Here is a 13170-nt window from a genome sequence, read left to right as displayed (position 1 = left end):
GCTCTAGGCCACTACGTTTTGCGGTAGTTCCTTATAAAGCAATAGACAACAAATAATACTGGACCAATAAGTTGTGTATTTTGAAAGTTGAAATAATTCAATAAGCCCTCACCAAGGTTCTTATCTCCCAAATATCTTCAAATTACACTAATAATAATGAGTTCTTACAATCTAGCAATAAAAAGACCAACAACTCAATTTTAAAATGGGCAAAGGATTTGAATAAGCATTTCTCCAAAGAAAATATACAAATGACCAATAAACACAGTAAGTCATCTGGGAATGCAAATCAAAACCACAATTAGATACTACTTCACACTCATTATGATGGCTATAATAAAAAAAAAAACAGTAACAAGTATTGATGAGGAATGGAGAAATTGGAACCTCATACACTCCTAGAGGGAATGTAAAATGGTGCAGCTGCTTTGAAAACAGTCTGGCAATTCCTCAAAAGGTTAAATACAGAGTTACCATCTGATTCAGCAGTTCCTTTCCTAGGTATACAGGAAAGAGAAATGGAAACATATGACCCCAGGAAAGTTTGCACACAAATGTTCATAGCAGCATTATTATAACAGCCAAAAAGTGGAAAGGCTCCAGATGTCCATAAACTGGTGATGGATAAATAAAATATGGTACATCCATACAATGGAATATTATTTGGCAATAAAAAGGAATAAAGTACATGCTACAAAATGGTTCATGGGTGAACATTAAAAATATTATGCTAAGTGAAAGAAGCCAGTCACAGAAACATATACTTTATGATGCATTTATATGAAAAGTACAAAATAAGCAAATCTATATCAACAGAAAGCAGATAAGTGGTTGCCTAGGACTGAGGATTGAGGGAAAATGGCGAGTGCTGGCTAACGGGTATAGAGATTCTTTAGAAAATGCTCTAGGGAGTACCCTGGGGGCCTAAGTGGTTAGGATTCCGGGCTTTCACTGTCATGGCCCATGTTCAATCCCTGGTCGGGGAACTGAGATCCCATAAGCTGCAAGGTGTGGCCAAAGACAAAAAAAAAGAAAAGAAAAAAGAAAATGCTCTAAAATGGATTGTGGTGATGGCTGCACAACTCTGTGAAGATCCTAAAAGACCAACCACTGAACTGTACACTTTAAATTGGTGAATTGCACAGTATATGAATTAGAGCTCAATAAAGTTGCTATAAAAAAGAATATAACACTTACCATTTTCTATGTCCACAGCACGAGCCCGCCCACCTCAGTGCACGGGCTTCTGCTGCTCGTTCTCCACCTACCTGTGCTCACAAACACATGCTGGTGTGCTCTGACCTCCAAGCCCAGGCTGTACACATGGTTTCTGTTTTGGAAGCTGCACTCTCCGGCCAATCACCTCTACCTTTCCATTTCAGAAAATGTTTACCTCATCTAAACACTCAAACCAGGCTAAGTTTCCCCAACAGACCTCTGTACGTCTTGACAGTTGGTTTACCTAAACCCGGATCCAACCATAAATAGCATCTGCTTTTGATTCTTCTTTTTCTCTTCTTTTTTTTAAAAAAATTTATCTATTTATGTATTTCTTTTTGGTTGCATTGGGTTTTCGTTGCTGCGTGCAGGCTTTCTCTAGTTGCGGTGAGTAGGGGCTACTCTTCGTTGCAATGCGTGGGCTTCTCATTGTGGTGGCTTATCTTGTTGCAGAGCACAGCCTCTAGGTGCACGGGCTTCAGCAGTTGCAGTACACAGGCTCAGTAGTTGCGGTGTGCAGGCTCAAGAGCGCAGGCTCAGTAGTTGTGTCGCACAGGCTTAGTTGCTCCACGGCATGTGGGATCTTCCCGGACCAGGGCTCAAACCCGTGTCCCCTGCATTTGCAGGCGGATTCTTAACCACTGCGTCACCAGGGAAGTCCCTGTTTCTGATTCTTGACACACAGTAGGTCTTAGAGCTCCAGCACCACGCTCGGGCATCAGGTGCTCGGCAGAGCTGGTGCATCAGACACAGCCTGCCCTGCACGAGCCAGGTAACCCAGACAAGCCGCTTGCTTCTTTGTGCCTGTTCTGTTTCATTTCTATGAGCAGCTCTACCCCAAGGCAGATGACAGGATGTGGTCACGTGAAGCCCGTGGTGATGCCCAGTTCACGCGAGAGCTCACACAGGAAACCCGCCCCAACCACTCCACCTGTGAAGTTCCCAAGCATCGTCCTCACCAAGGCCTCGCCCTCCACGAGCATCACCTGCATCATTTAACAAAAGGGGACAGGAACCCTTCTGGGCCCACCTTTCAGGGCCCTGACCCACAGGAGGGCTGAGCCTGAGGACAGAGCCGTTCTTACTCAGAGCACCGTCCACAGGAACCACCGGGGCCTGAGGGAGCACCCTACAGGATTCACGGGAGCTGACCATGAATGGGGGTGCCAAGAGCAAGGTCTGGAGTCGGAGGCTGCGCCTGCATCCTGGATGCCCACCCAATCCCCTCCCGCACCTATACCACAAACACAGGATCTTCCCACAGAGTGCCACCCAACAGTGAGCAGCCACCCCGTCCCCATGGCCTGGCACCCTGCCCTCCAGCAGCGTCCCCACTGGGAGCCACCCCCCAGGGCCTTACCCGGGTCTTGGCCTTCAGAAACACGTGGCTCTCCATGTCCTTGCTGGATTTACTGTGGGCCACGCCAGCCTTCCTCATGGCATCCTCTCTGGAACACAAAGGAGGAGAGATGTTGACACAGGCTCCCTGGCCAGCAGGCCCACGGATGTGGCCTGGCCCACCAGCCTGGTTGAGGCCCAGGAGAGGCACGAAGGGGGGGGCTCTCAGCACAGCGATAAAAGGCAGCTGAGCAAAGGAGAAGGCGGGCAGCGCCACAAGAAGGAAGGAACAGGAAAGGCGGTCACCATGAAACAAAGCAGCCACCCAGCTTAAGCGGGCAGAGGGGCCAGGCCCAGAGGCTGCTCACAACCAGCACATTAAACAACAGGGCGTCCAGCTGGCCTCCATTTCCTGCCCTCTACGTGACCTGAGCCCCCATCCAACTCTGGCGTCAAGAGCAGTGGGACCCTTGCTCTGGAAGCCTCCTCTGCTGGAACAAAGGGGCCATGCCAGTCACCTCTCAGTTCCTCCCAAGGCAAAGGTCCCTGTGTCGGACATGCAGGTCCTCCCAGTGGGACCAAGGAGATGAGCCCGACCTCAACAACTTCCAGTTGGGGGCAGGAGACAGACCACACAAATGCCAACACATGCATGGCAAGAGACGGAATGTGACCCCAGGTTTTCATCACATGATGCTCTGCTGCACATGGCTAAGCCCGAGCTCCTCTGGGTGGTAGCACACATTCCCCCACTCCCACCCCGCCCCCAGACGAAGGTAAGGATAGGTGCGCATTTGTTAGAAAGGAAGGAGCACATCAGGCTCAGGTCCTCAAGCCTGGCCCCTCTGCTCACAGCCCGCCTTCTTCTCCACAGGATGGGTCTCCCGACCTGTCTTCCCAGCGCTGGGCTCACTGATAAAGACCCTCCTCTCCCAAGGGAATCCAACAAGCCTAGTCCAGCCGGTGCTGGAAGGCTTTCTGATGGCTCCAAACACACACACACCCTGGGTACTGAAAGAGCGTGCACATAGGCTGCAGGACCACGTTCGTGATCCCGAGAGAAACCCCAGACAAGAGGCTAAATGCTGAGATGGATAAATCTGTACTCACGTATAAAGAAAGATAAAATGCTGCAGACTACCACACTGCCAAATTCCGCACGTGAGGCCAGAGCCCCCACCTCCCGCCTGCTTCCCTGAGCCTGCACCAGGACCAGGAGGCAGCAATGGGTTCCCGCTGGAGAAGCATCCAGAGTAGAGCAGACGCTCGCACGAGGGGACGTGTGACCAGGATCAAAGAGAGGCAAAAGGAAGGATGCAGGAGGACAAGGCGAGACCCTGACAGGCCAGGGGGACCTGGCGCTCAGGGGCTGAGGCCAGCGGAGCAGGCATCCCACGTGCGAACGTGGGTTCTGAGTCCTCGAGCAGCTCCGACAAGTGACTGAGCAGACCTGTCTTCAAGGGGGGTCTCCCCAGCACCCCCATCCCTCCTCCAACAGCCATATGAGGCTAACCCTACCACAGAGGCTTGCCCGAAGCTGAGGGCCACAGAGCCGCGGACCACTGGGGCAACCCCAAGGAAAGCAGTAGACATGTGAGGGGGCCGTGACGGCTGGCAGCTGGCTGGGAAGAGGCCCCAGGAGCCAGGTGAAGCGCAGAGTGGCCAAGAGGGGCGCAGACAGCCCTGCGTCACGAGCAGAAGACCTGGGGGCTTGGCCAGGCGCCTGGCTGGTGACAAATGGTCCTCCGAGCTGCTGGCAACAACTCTGAAGGGGGCAGGCTTGCAGGCCCCCCGCGGACACTGCATCTTGCCCACAGCAGAGACCCTGGCACGTCCGCAGAGACAAGACAGACCTGTGCTTTGTGGTGGAGGGACCTCTCCAGGGCCAAAGACACCAGATCTCCTGGAGCAGGAGCCCTGGCCTGTCATGGTCAGGGCAACACCACAGACGATGGGGACGCACGGGCACCCGCTGTTAGTGACTCAGAGCCTGAAGGGCATCAACTACACAGGAGGCCAGAAACAGGTGTCTGTGGACAAGAATGGAACACAAGCAGCAGGCAGCGGGGCCTGGGAAACCACCCAGTTCTGCCTGGTGGTCTCAGCGTGCTCGTGCTCAGCGTGCTCAGGGAAGGGGTCTCATGGCAGGGGCGGGGGGAAGGCTCTGCCAGGAGCACCAGCCACGTCCCCACTGCGCCCGCAGCGCTGCCCGAACAGGAGAACTGACAGGCACCCTGAACACTGTTCTCAGTTCTGCAAACCATACTGTTAAAAATGTTCTTGCTCTTGGGACTTCCCTGGCAGTCCAGTGGTTAAGACTCTGTGCTTCCACTGCAGGGGGCACGGGTTTGATCCCCCGTCAGGGAACTAAGATCCCACATACCGTGCGGCACGGCCAAAAATTAAAAACAAAACAAAAACAAAAAACAAAAACGTTCTTGCTCCTGTTTCCAGTCTGCAGATCATACTCCATAAAATAGAAGATGAGACAAAAAAGGAAGCAGGCAGTTCTGCTGTTCTAATCCTCCGCTTTCCCCCAAGGAAAGGGCCTGTCCTGTCATTTTCGGCCACCTCAGCATTTTGTCAGAGGCGCCATCCGCCATCCGGGCTCTGACTGCATCTCACGCGCCTGCACAGGTGCCGGCTCCCTCCTTCGCACTCAGGACCCACGGCTCCTGGGCCTCCGCCCCCAGATAACAGGCTTCTGCTGGCAACTGTCAATAAATGACTGTCAATAAACACAGTCAAACTAGCACAACCCGGGCAGAGGGAGAGCCTCAGAGGCCTGGAGGGAGGAACGTGAGCACGTGGTCTGCCCCACAGGCGAGACCCCAGCCACAGGTCCAGTACCTTGGCGCTGTCAGGGAGGCATCAGTACCATGAGAGACAGAAGGGCTGTCTGCAGGCCACGGCCTGGGCAGACCAGCCCTGACAAGATGATTGGGGGCTGAGAGCACGCAGCCCTCACTGAGACCCAGGCTCCACAAGGCACCTGGGGGTGGGAGACGGTTGGGGGGGCTGCCCCTGCTCCACAGCCACCCGTCTGCCAGGCAGAGCTCCACTGGTCTCTGGTCCAGACCTGACCCACCACCCGGGCCCCGTGAGTCCCCCACCTGGAGCCCAGACCCCATCTGTGGTGACACACCAAGAAAACACCCAGGGCTTCCCTGGTGGCGCAGTGGCTGAGAGTCCGCCTGCTGATGCAGGGGACACGGGTTCGTGCCCCGGTCCGGGAAGATCCCACATGCCGCAGAGCGGCTGGGCCCGTGAGCCATGGCCGCTGAGCCTGCGCGTCCGGAGCCTGTGCTCCGCAACGGGAGACGCCACAACATTGAGAGGCCCGCATACCGCAAAAAAAAAGAAAAAGAAAACACCCAGCAGCCTGAGCTCTGTGCCCCTCAATGGTCCAGACGGGATGCCCGGGAGCCTCCTCTTCGCTTCCCGATTCTGAACGCCATTCCCTGAAGTTCAATCCTCACCACATGTCACACTGCACCCATGGCCATCCCTGTGGTGGCCTCTGTCTCCAGGCCCCACCCCATCCCCACCCCCTCTGTCAGCTCCCCAAGCCTCCGCCCAAGTCCATATCCCGCCTGCCTCAAGGGCCTTCCTCCTCAGCAGCAAGGCAGGCAGCTCGTCCAGCGAGGAGCCCCCTCCCCTCCCTCACCCACTCTGCTCGTTCTCCCAGGGCGGCTCTCTCCCTAGCCCTGCCCGCTGGGCCCTCCGACCTTGTACTTACGCAGCACCCCTATTCTCTGCCTCATGGAAACCCTGTGGTCGCTCTGACCACACCCACGGCACCTCCTGTGGAAATCGCTGGCTTCCTGTCTGTCCCACGAACACCTGCAGAACAGACTGTGGCATCCACCTCTGCGCGCTACAGGCGGTCATCCGTGTCAATTTTTTATAACATGAGGGATGGCGACACCATGTACTTTGACGGACACGACATGCAGAACCCAGAACTGCTGTGACAGGCTCGGGGGACACCAAGCCTGGCACAGGCACGTCCCAGTGGTAGAGGCCAAGGGGCTTGGGGAAAGGCCTGTGCTGGGCAGATGGACCTGGCAGGAAGCAGAGAAGGGAGGGCCTGGGCTCCGATCACTTGTACAGAACACACAGACCGGGGATCAAGTTCCACCCTGACCACTGGCCAGCTCTGGGTCCTGGAAGCACTCCACCCCCAGGCACATCCTCTCCATAAAGGATGCTCAGAAGGGACTGGGGCCAGGATGAAGGGCGCTAGGACAGGTCCAGCCTCAGCACACCTGCTCCTCCTCACCTCCACCCTGTCTCCAAAGTGGGAAACTCAATTTGTTGACTGGAGTCCAGTCCTCATCCCCGACATTGGAATCTGCAGAGGAAAGGCAAACACCCAGCCCACTGTGTGTCCCTGGGCAGGTGCGCCTGGACGTAAGCTCGACGTGCACTCAGGCTTCCGTCTGCCCTCACTGCCCACCACACACACCCCCGCCAGTGATCCCCGAGGGAGGCGCCACCTTGAGGTGCCTGTGTGTCCTCTCATACAGAGGGAGGACAGTGACAATGCCACCTCACAGGGTTGTCCTGAGGATTACAGCAGTAACATCGTCAGGCACACTGGCACAGGAAGCACCAGGGTGTTAAGGAAATCAGTCAGAGAACAGTCTCGCCTGACTCTCCCACCTATGTTCCCTTCTCTCCTTACCCCACCCTCCTCAATGCTGCCTCCCTGGTCCAACGGGAAGCTGAGCTCCCGGGATCCCAAGCTCCTTGGCTCTGTGCCAGTGTCTAAACTCCTGGCCTCAGGCAGACGGGATGCCCTCCACCCACCCAAAGACTTTCATTCTGCCCAGAGGCATCTTCCCCTGATTTGAAAACCATGACACCCGTCAACCAACTGATCTCCCATTGTTGTAAGTTTTTGCCAGTCCTGCCCCACCCTCGAGGAGAAGCTTCCTGGTGAAAGACCGCCTGTGTGTGCAGTCTGTTCATCAAACTGGGACAGGAGCCTGCAGCTGGTGTGTGCAACCCTTCAACCAGTGTAAGATCCCAAACCACAAAAGTACTGGAAGACAATAGGAGGACAGTTACATACCCAACATCAGGAGGAGGAAGGCTTTCCTAAGCACATCGCCCAAAGTAAACGCCAAAAAGGGGAAAAGATTTTACCAGATGGAAAACAGATTCCTCACACATTTTTATCAGCCACCAACCAGAGAGATAAGAAAAAGGTATCTGAACCTCAGCACCTCAAGCCCTGCCCTGACATCTGAGGAGGGGTGCTGAGGGCAGCCCCACCCCACTCTCAGCCAGGGCCTGTGTGTTTGAGCTCCCCACACTTGTGGCACAGCCCTAGGTGATGTTTGTTTGGTAAAGCTCAGGTCAGCACAAGAGAGAAAACTGTCCCACCCTCCCTAAATGCCAGTTGGGCCCATGCATTCCACAGATGTGGCCAGCCCAAAGCTTCTGTACCTGCCTAGCACCAAGGAATCCTGGGAGCCTGCCTCCAGACGAGATAGGAGGGGAAGACAGACCAGAGGAAAACAAATCACCACGATGGCCCTGAGAGGGAAACACAACTTTGACAAATTCTCACTACATCTATGGGTTTCATATTTTCAAGTGAGAAAGGACCTATATTTCCTTTGGTTGGTCCCCCAAAATATTATACTCTCTGAGGCACCAAATTTTTTAAAAATCGGGAATTTATTTGGAGAGGAGGATGATAAAGGATCAGTCAGAATAAAAAAATACAGGTTCCAGGACTTCCCTGGTGGCGCAGTGGTTAAGAATCCGCCAGGAAGATCCAGGAAGATCCCACATGCCACAGAGCAATGAAGCCCATGTGCCATAACTACTGAGGCTGTGCTCTAGAGCCCGCGAGCCACAACTACTAAGCCCGCGTGCCACAACTACTGAAGCCCACGTGCCTAGAGCCCGTACTCCACAACAAGAGAAGCCACTGCAATGAGAAGCCCACGCACTACAACAAAGAGTAATCCCCGCTCGCCACAACTAGAGAAAGCCCGCATGTAGCAACAAAGACTTAACACAGCCAAAAATAAATTAATTAATAAAAAAAAAAAATACAGGTTCCAATGTAAGGTCTGGCTCTCCAAAAAGAGGAAACCCATCTGCAGAAGAACAGAACCATATGATGGATGAGGTGCTAGCTTAAGTCATAATCCAAATACACTCCCTGCAATAATTTCATTTTAAAAATAAAATTAAATGAGATATGAACCTCCAGGTTGGAAAGGGGGACTGAATCTGAGTGTCTAATTTCCAGTTGCCTTCACAGTGCCCCGATATGAGAGTGAGCAGCCAACCAAGGGCTCCCAGACACCTAACATGGCAGATAAAGACCCTGCAAGAAACTCAGCAGGAAGAAAACAGAAACTAACTCAATATCCAAGTAGATAAGACATAGCATCCATTTAACAAGAACAAGATGCTATAAAACCAGAAAAGTCAGATTACAACAACAACAAAAAAGTTCTTACAAATAAAAGCCTATTAGATGTTAGCAGCAAAGGGTCAGAGATAAAATTGAAGAAATCTCCCACAGAGCAGAGCTAGAAGACAAAGAGATGGAAAACAGGAGATAAAAGATAAAATAAAAAGAAGGTAGGAGATTGGTTCAAGATGGTGGAGTAGAAGGACTTGCGCTCACTCCCTCTTGCAAGAGCACCAGAATCACAACTAACTGCTAAACGATCATCGACAGGAAGACACTGCAACTCACCAAAAAAGATACCACACATCCAAAGACAAAGGAGAAGCCACAATGAGACGGTAGTAGGGGCGCAATCACAATAAAATCAAATCCCATGACTGTTCGGTGGGTGACTCACAAACTGGAGAACACTTATATCACAAAAGCCCACCCACTGGAGTGAAGGTTCTGAGCCCCACGTCAGGCTTCCCAACCTAGGGGTCTGGCAACGGGAAGAGGAATTCCCAGAGAATCAGACTTTGAAGTCTAGCAGGATTTGACTGCAGAACTTTGACAGGACTGAGGGAAACAGAGACTCCACTCTTGGAGGACACACACAAAGTAGTGTGCGCATCAGGACCCAGGGGGAAGGAGCAGTGACCCCACAGGAGACTGAACCAGACCTACCTGCTAGTGTTGGAGGGTCTCCTGCAGAGGCGGGGGATGGCTGTGGCTCACCGTGAGGACAAGGACACTGGCAGCAGAAGTTCTGGGAAGTGCTCCTTGGCGTGAGCCCTCCCAGAGCCCACCACTGGTCCCACCAGAGAGCTGGGTAGGCTCCAGTGCTGGGTCGCCTCAGGCTAAACAACCAACAGGGAGGGAAACCAGCCCCACCCATCAGCAGACAAGCGGATTAAAGTTTTACTGAGCTCTGCCCACCAGAGCAACACCCAACTCTACTCACCACCAGTCCCTCCCATCAGGAAACTTGCAAAAGCCTCTTAGATAGCCTCATCCACCAGAGGGCAGACAGCAGAGGCAAGAAGAACTACAATCCTGCAGCCTGTGCAACAAAAACCACATTCACAGAAAGATAGACAAGATGAAAAGGCAGAGCACTATGTACCAGATGAAGGAACAAGATAAAACCCCAGAAAAACAACTAAATGGAGATAGGCAACCTTCCAGAAAAAGAATTCAGAGTAATGATAGTGAAGATGATCCAGGACCTCAGAAAAAGAATGGAGGCAAAGATCAAGAAGATACAAGAAATGTTTAACAGAGACCTAGAAGAATTAAAGAACACCTAGAAGAAAAAAAAAAAAGAACACCTAGAAGAATTAAAGAACAAACAAACAGAGATGAACAATACAATAACTGAAATGAAAAATACACTAGAAGGAATCAATAGCAGAATAACTGATGCAGAAGAACAGACAAGTGACCTGGAAGACAGAATGGTGGAATTCACTGCCACAGAACAGAATAAAGAAAAAAGAATGAAAAGAGGGGCTTCCCTGGTGGCGCAGTGGTTGAGAGTCCGCCTGCCGATGCTGGGGATACGGGTTCGTGCCCCAGTTCGGGAAGATCCCACGTCCCGCGGAGTGGCTGGGCCCATGAGCCATGGCCGCTGAGCCTGCTCATCCGGAGCCTGTGCTCCGCAACGGGAGAGGCCACAGCAGTGAGGCCCGTGTACCAAAAAAAAAAAAAAAAAAAAAGAATGAAAAGAAATTAAGACAGCTTAAGAGACCTCTGGGACAACATTAAACACAACAACATCCACAATATAGGGGGTCCCAGAAGGAGAAGAGAAAGAGAAAGGACCCGAGAAAATATTTGAAGAGATTATAGTCGAAAGCTTCCCTAACATGGGAAAGGAAATAGCCACCCAAGTCCAGGAAGCACACAGAGTCCTAGGCAGGATAAATCCAAGGAAAAACATGCCGAGACACACAGTAATCAAACTGACAAAAATTAAAGACAAAGAAATATTATTGAAAGCAACAAGGGAAAAACAACAAATAACATACAAGGGAACTCCCATAAGGTTAACAGCTAATTTCTCAGCAGAAACTCTACAAGCCAGAAGGGAGTGGCATGATATATTTAAAGTGATGAAAGGGAAGAAACTACAACCAAGATTACTCTACCTGGCAAGGATCTCATTCAGATTCGATGGAGAAATCAAAAGCTTTACAGACAAGCAAAAGCTAAGTGAATTCAGTACCACCAAACCAGCTCTACAACAAATGCTAAAGGAACTTCTCTAAGTGGGAAACACAAGTGAAGAAAAGGACCTACAAAAACAAACCCATAACAATTAAGAAAATGGTAATAGGAACATATATCAATAATTACTTTAAATGTGAATGGATTAAATGCTCCAATCAAAAGATACAGGTTCACTGAATGGACACAAAAACAAGACCCATATATATGCTGTCTACAAGAGAACCACTTCAGACCTAGGGACAGATACAGAGTGAAAGTGAGGGGATGGAAAAAGATATTCCATGCAAATGGAAATCAAAAGAAAGCTGGAGTAGCAATACTCATATCAGATAAAATAGACTTTAAAATAAGGAATGTTATAAGAGACAAGGAAGGACACTACATAATGATCAAGGGATCAATCCAAGAAGAAGATATAACAATTATAAATATATATGCACCCAACACAGGAGCACCTCAATACATAAGGCAACTGCTAACAGCTATAAAAGAGGAAATCGACAGTAACACAATAATAGTGGGGGCCTCTTAACACCTCACTTACACCAATGGACAGATCATCCATACAGAAAATTAATAAGGAAACACAAGCTTTAAATGACACAATAGGCCAGATAGATTTAATTGATATTTATAGGACATACCATCCAAAAACAGCAGATTATACTTTCTTCTCAAGTGCACATGGAACATTCTCCAGGATAGGTCACATCTTGGGTCACAAATCAAGCCTCAGTAAATTTAAGAAAACTGAAATCATATCAAGCATCTTTCCCAACCACAACATTATGAGATTAGAAATCAATTACAGGGAAGAAAATATAAAAAATACAAACATATGGAGGTTAAACAATACGTTACTAAATAAGCAAGAGATCACTGAAGAAATCAAAGAGGAAATAAAAAAATACCTAGAGACAAATTACAATGAAAACACAATGATCCGAAACCTATGGGATGCAGCAAAAGCAGTTCCAAGAGGGAAGTTTATAGCAATACAAGCCTACCTCAAGAAACAAGAAAAATCTCAAACAAACAATCTAACCTTAACCTAAAGGAACTAGAGAAAGAAGAACAAACAAAACCCAAAGTTAGTAGAAGGAAAGAAATCATAAAGATCAAAGCAGAAATAAATGAAATAGAAACAAAGAAAACAATAGCAAAGATCAATAAAACTAAAAGCTGGTTCTTTGAGAAGATAAACAAAATTGATAAACCATTAGCTAGATTCATCAAGAAAAAGAGGGAGAGGACTCAAATCAATAAAATTAGAAATGAAAAAGGAGGAGTTACAACAGACACTGCAGAAATACAAAGCATCCTAAGAGACTACAAGCAACTCTATGCCAATAAAATGGGCAACCTGGAAGAAATGGACAAATTCTTAGACAGGTATAACCTTCCAAGACTGAACTAGGAAGAAACAGAAAATATGAGCAGACCAACCACAAGTAATGAAATTGAAACTGTGATTAAAAATCTTCCAACAAACAGAAGTCCAGGACCATATGGCTTCACAGGTGAATTCTATCAAACATTTAGAGAAGAGCTAACACCCATCCTTCTCAAACTCTTCCAAAAAATTGCAGAGGAAGGAACACTCCCAAACTCATTCTATGAGGTCACCATCACCCTAATACCAAAACCAGATAAAGATCCTACAAATAAAGAAAATTACCAACCAATATCACTGACGACTATAAATGCAAAAATCCTCAACAAAATACTAGCAAACAGAGTCCAACAACACATTAAAAGGATCATACACCATGATCAAGTGGGATTCATCCCAGGGATGCAAGGATTCTTCAATATATGCAAATCAATCAATGTGATACACCATATTAACAAACTGAAGAATAAAAACCATATGATCATCTCAATAGATGCAGAAAAAGCTCTTGACAAAATTCAACCCCGATTTATGATAAAAACTCTCCAGAATGGGCTTCCCTGGTGGCGCA

At 49.5% G+C, this 13170-nt stretch overlaps 1 protein-coding gene across 4 annotated transcripts in view; it reads right to left on the bottom strand.

The window, feature by feature from the left end:
• Positions 1-13170, bottom strand: part of MED15 (mediator complex subunit 15) — a 61372-nt gene that overhangs the window by 33492 nt on the left and 14710 nt on the right. For all 4 annotated transcript variants that reach the window (XM_065889361.1, XM_065889358.1, XM_065889359.1 and 1 more), the window contains exon 2: positions 2579-2666. In XM_065889361.1, the coding sequence (XP_065745433.1) occupies positions 2579-2656 (78 nt within the window). In that variant the 5' untranslated portion in view covers positions 2657-2666. The remainder of the gene's footprint in view (positions 1-2578; positions 2667-13170) is intronic.

Source organism: Phocoena phocoena, chromosome 13 (genome assembly GCF_963924675.1).
Source record: "Phocoena phocoena chromosome 13, mPhoPho1.1, whole genome shotgun sequence".
Lineage (NCBI taxonomy): Eukaryota > Metazoa > Chordata > Mammalia > Artiodactyla > Phocoenidae > Phocoena > Phocoena phocoena.
The sequence above is the reverse complement of the archived record's forward strand: the minus strand, read 5'-3'. Positions and strand labels throughout refer to the sequence as shown.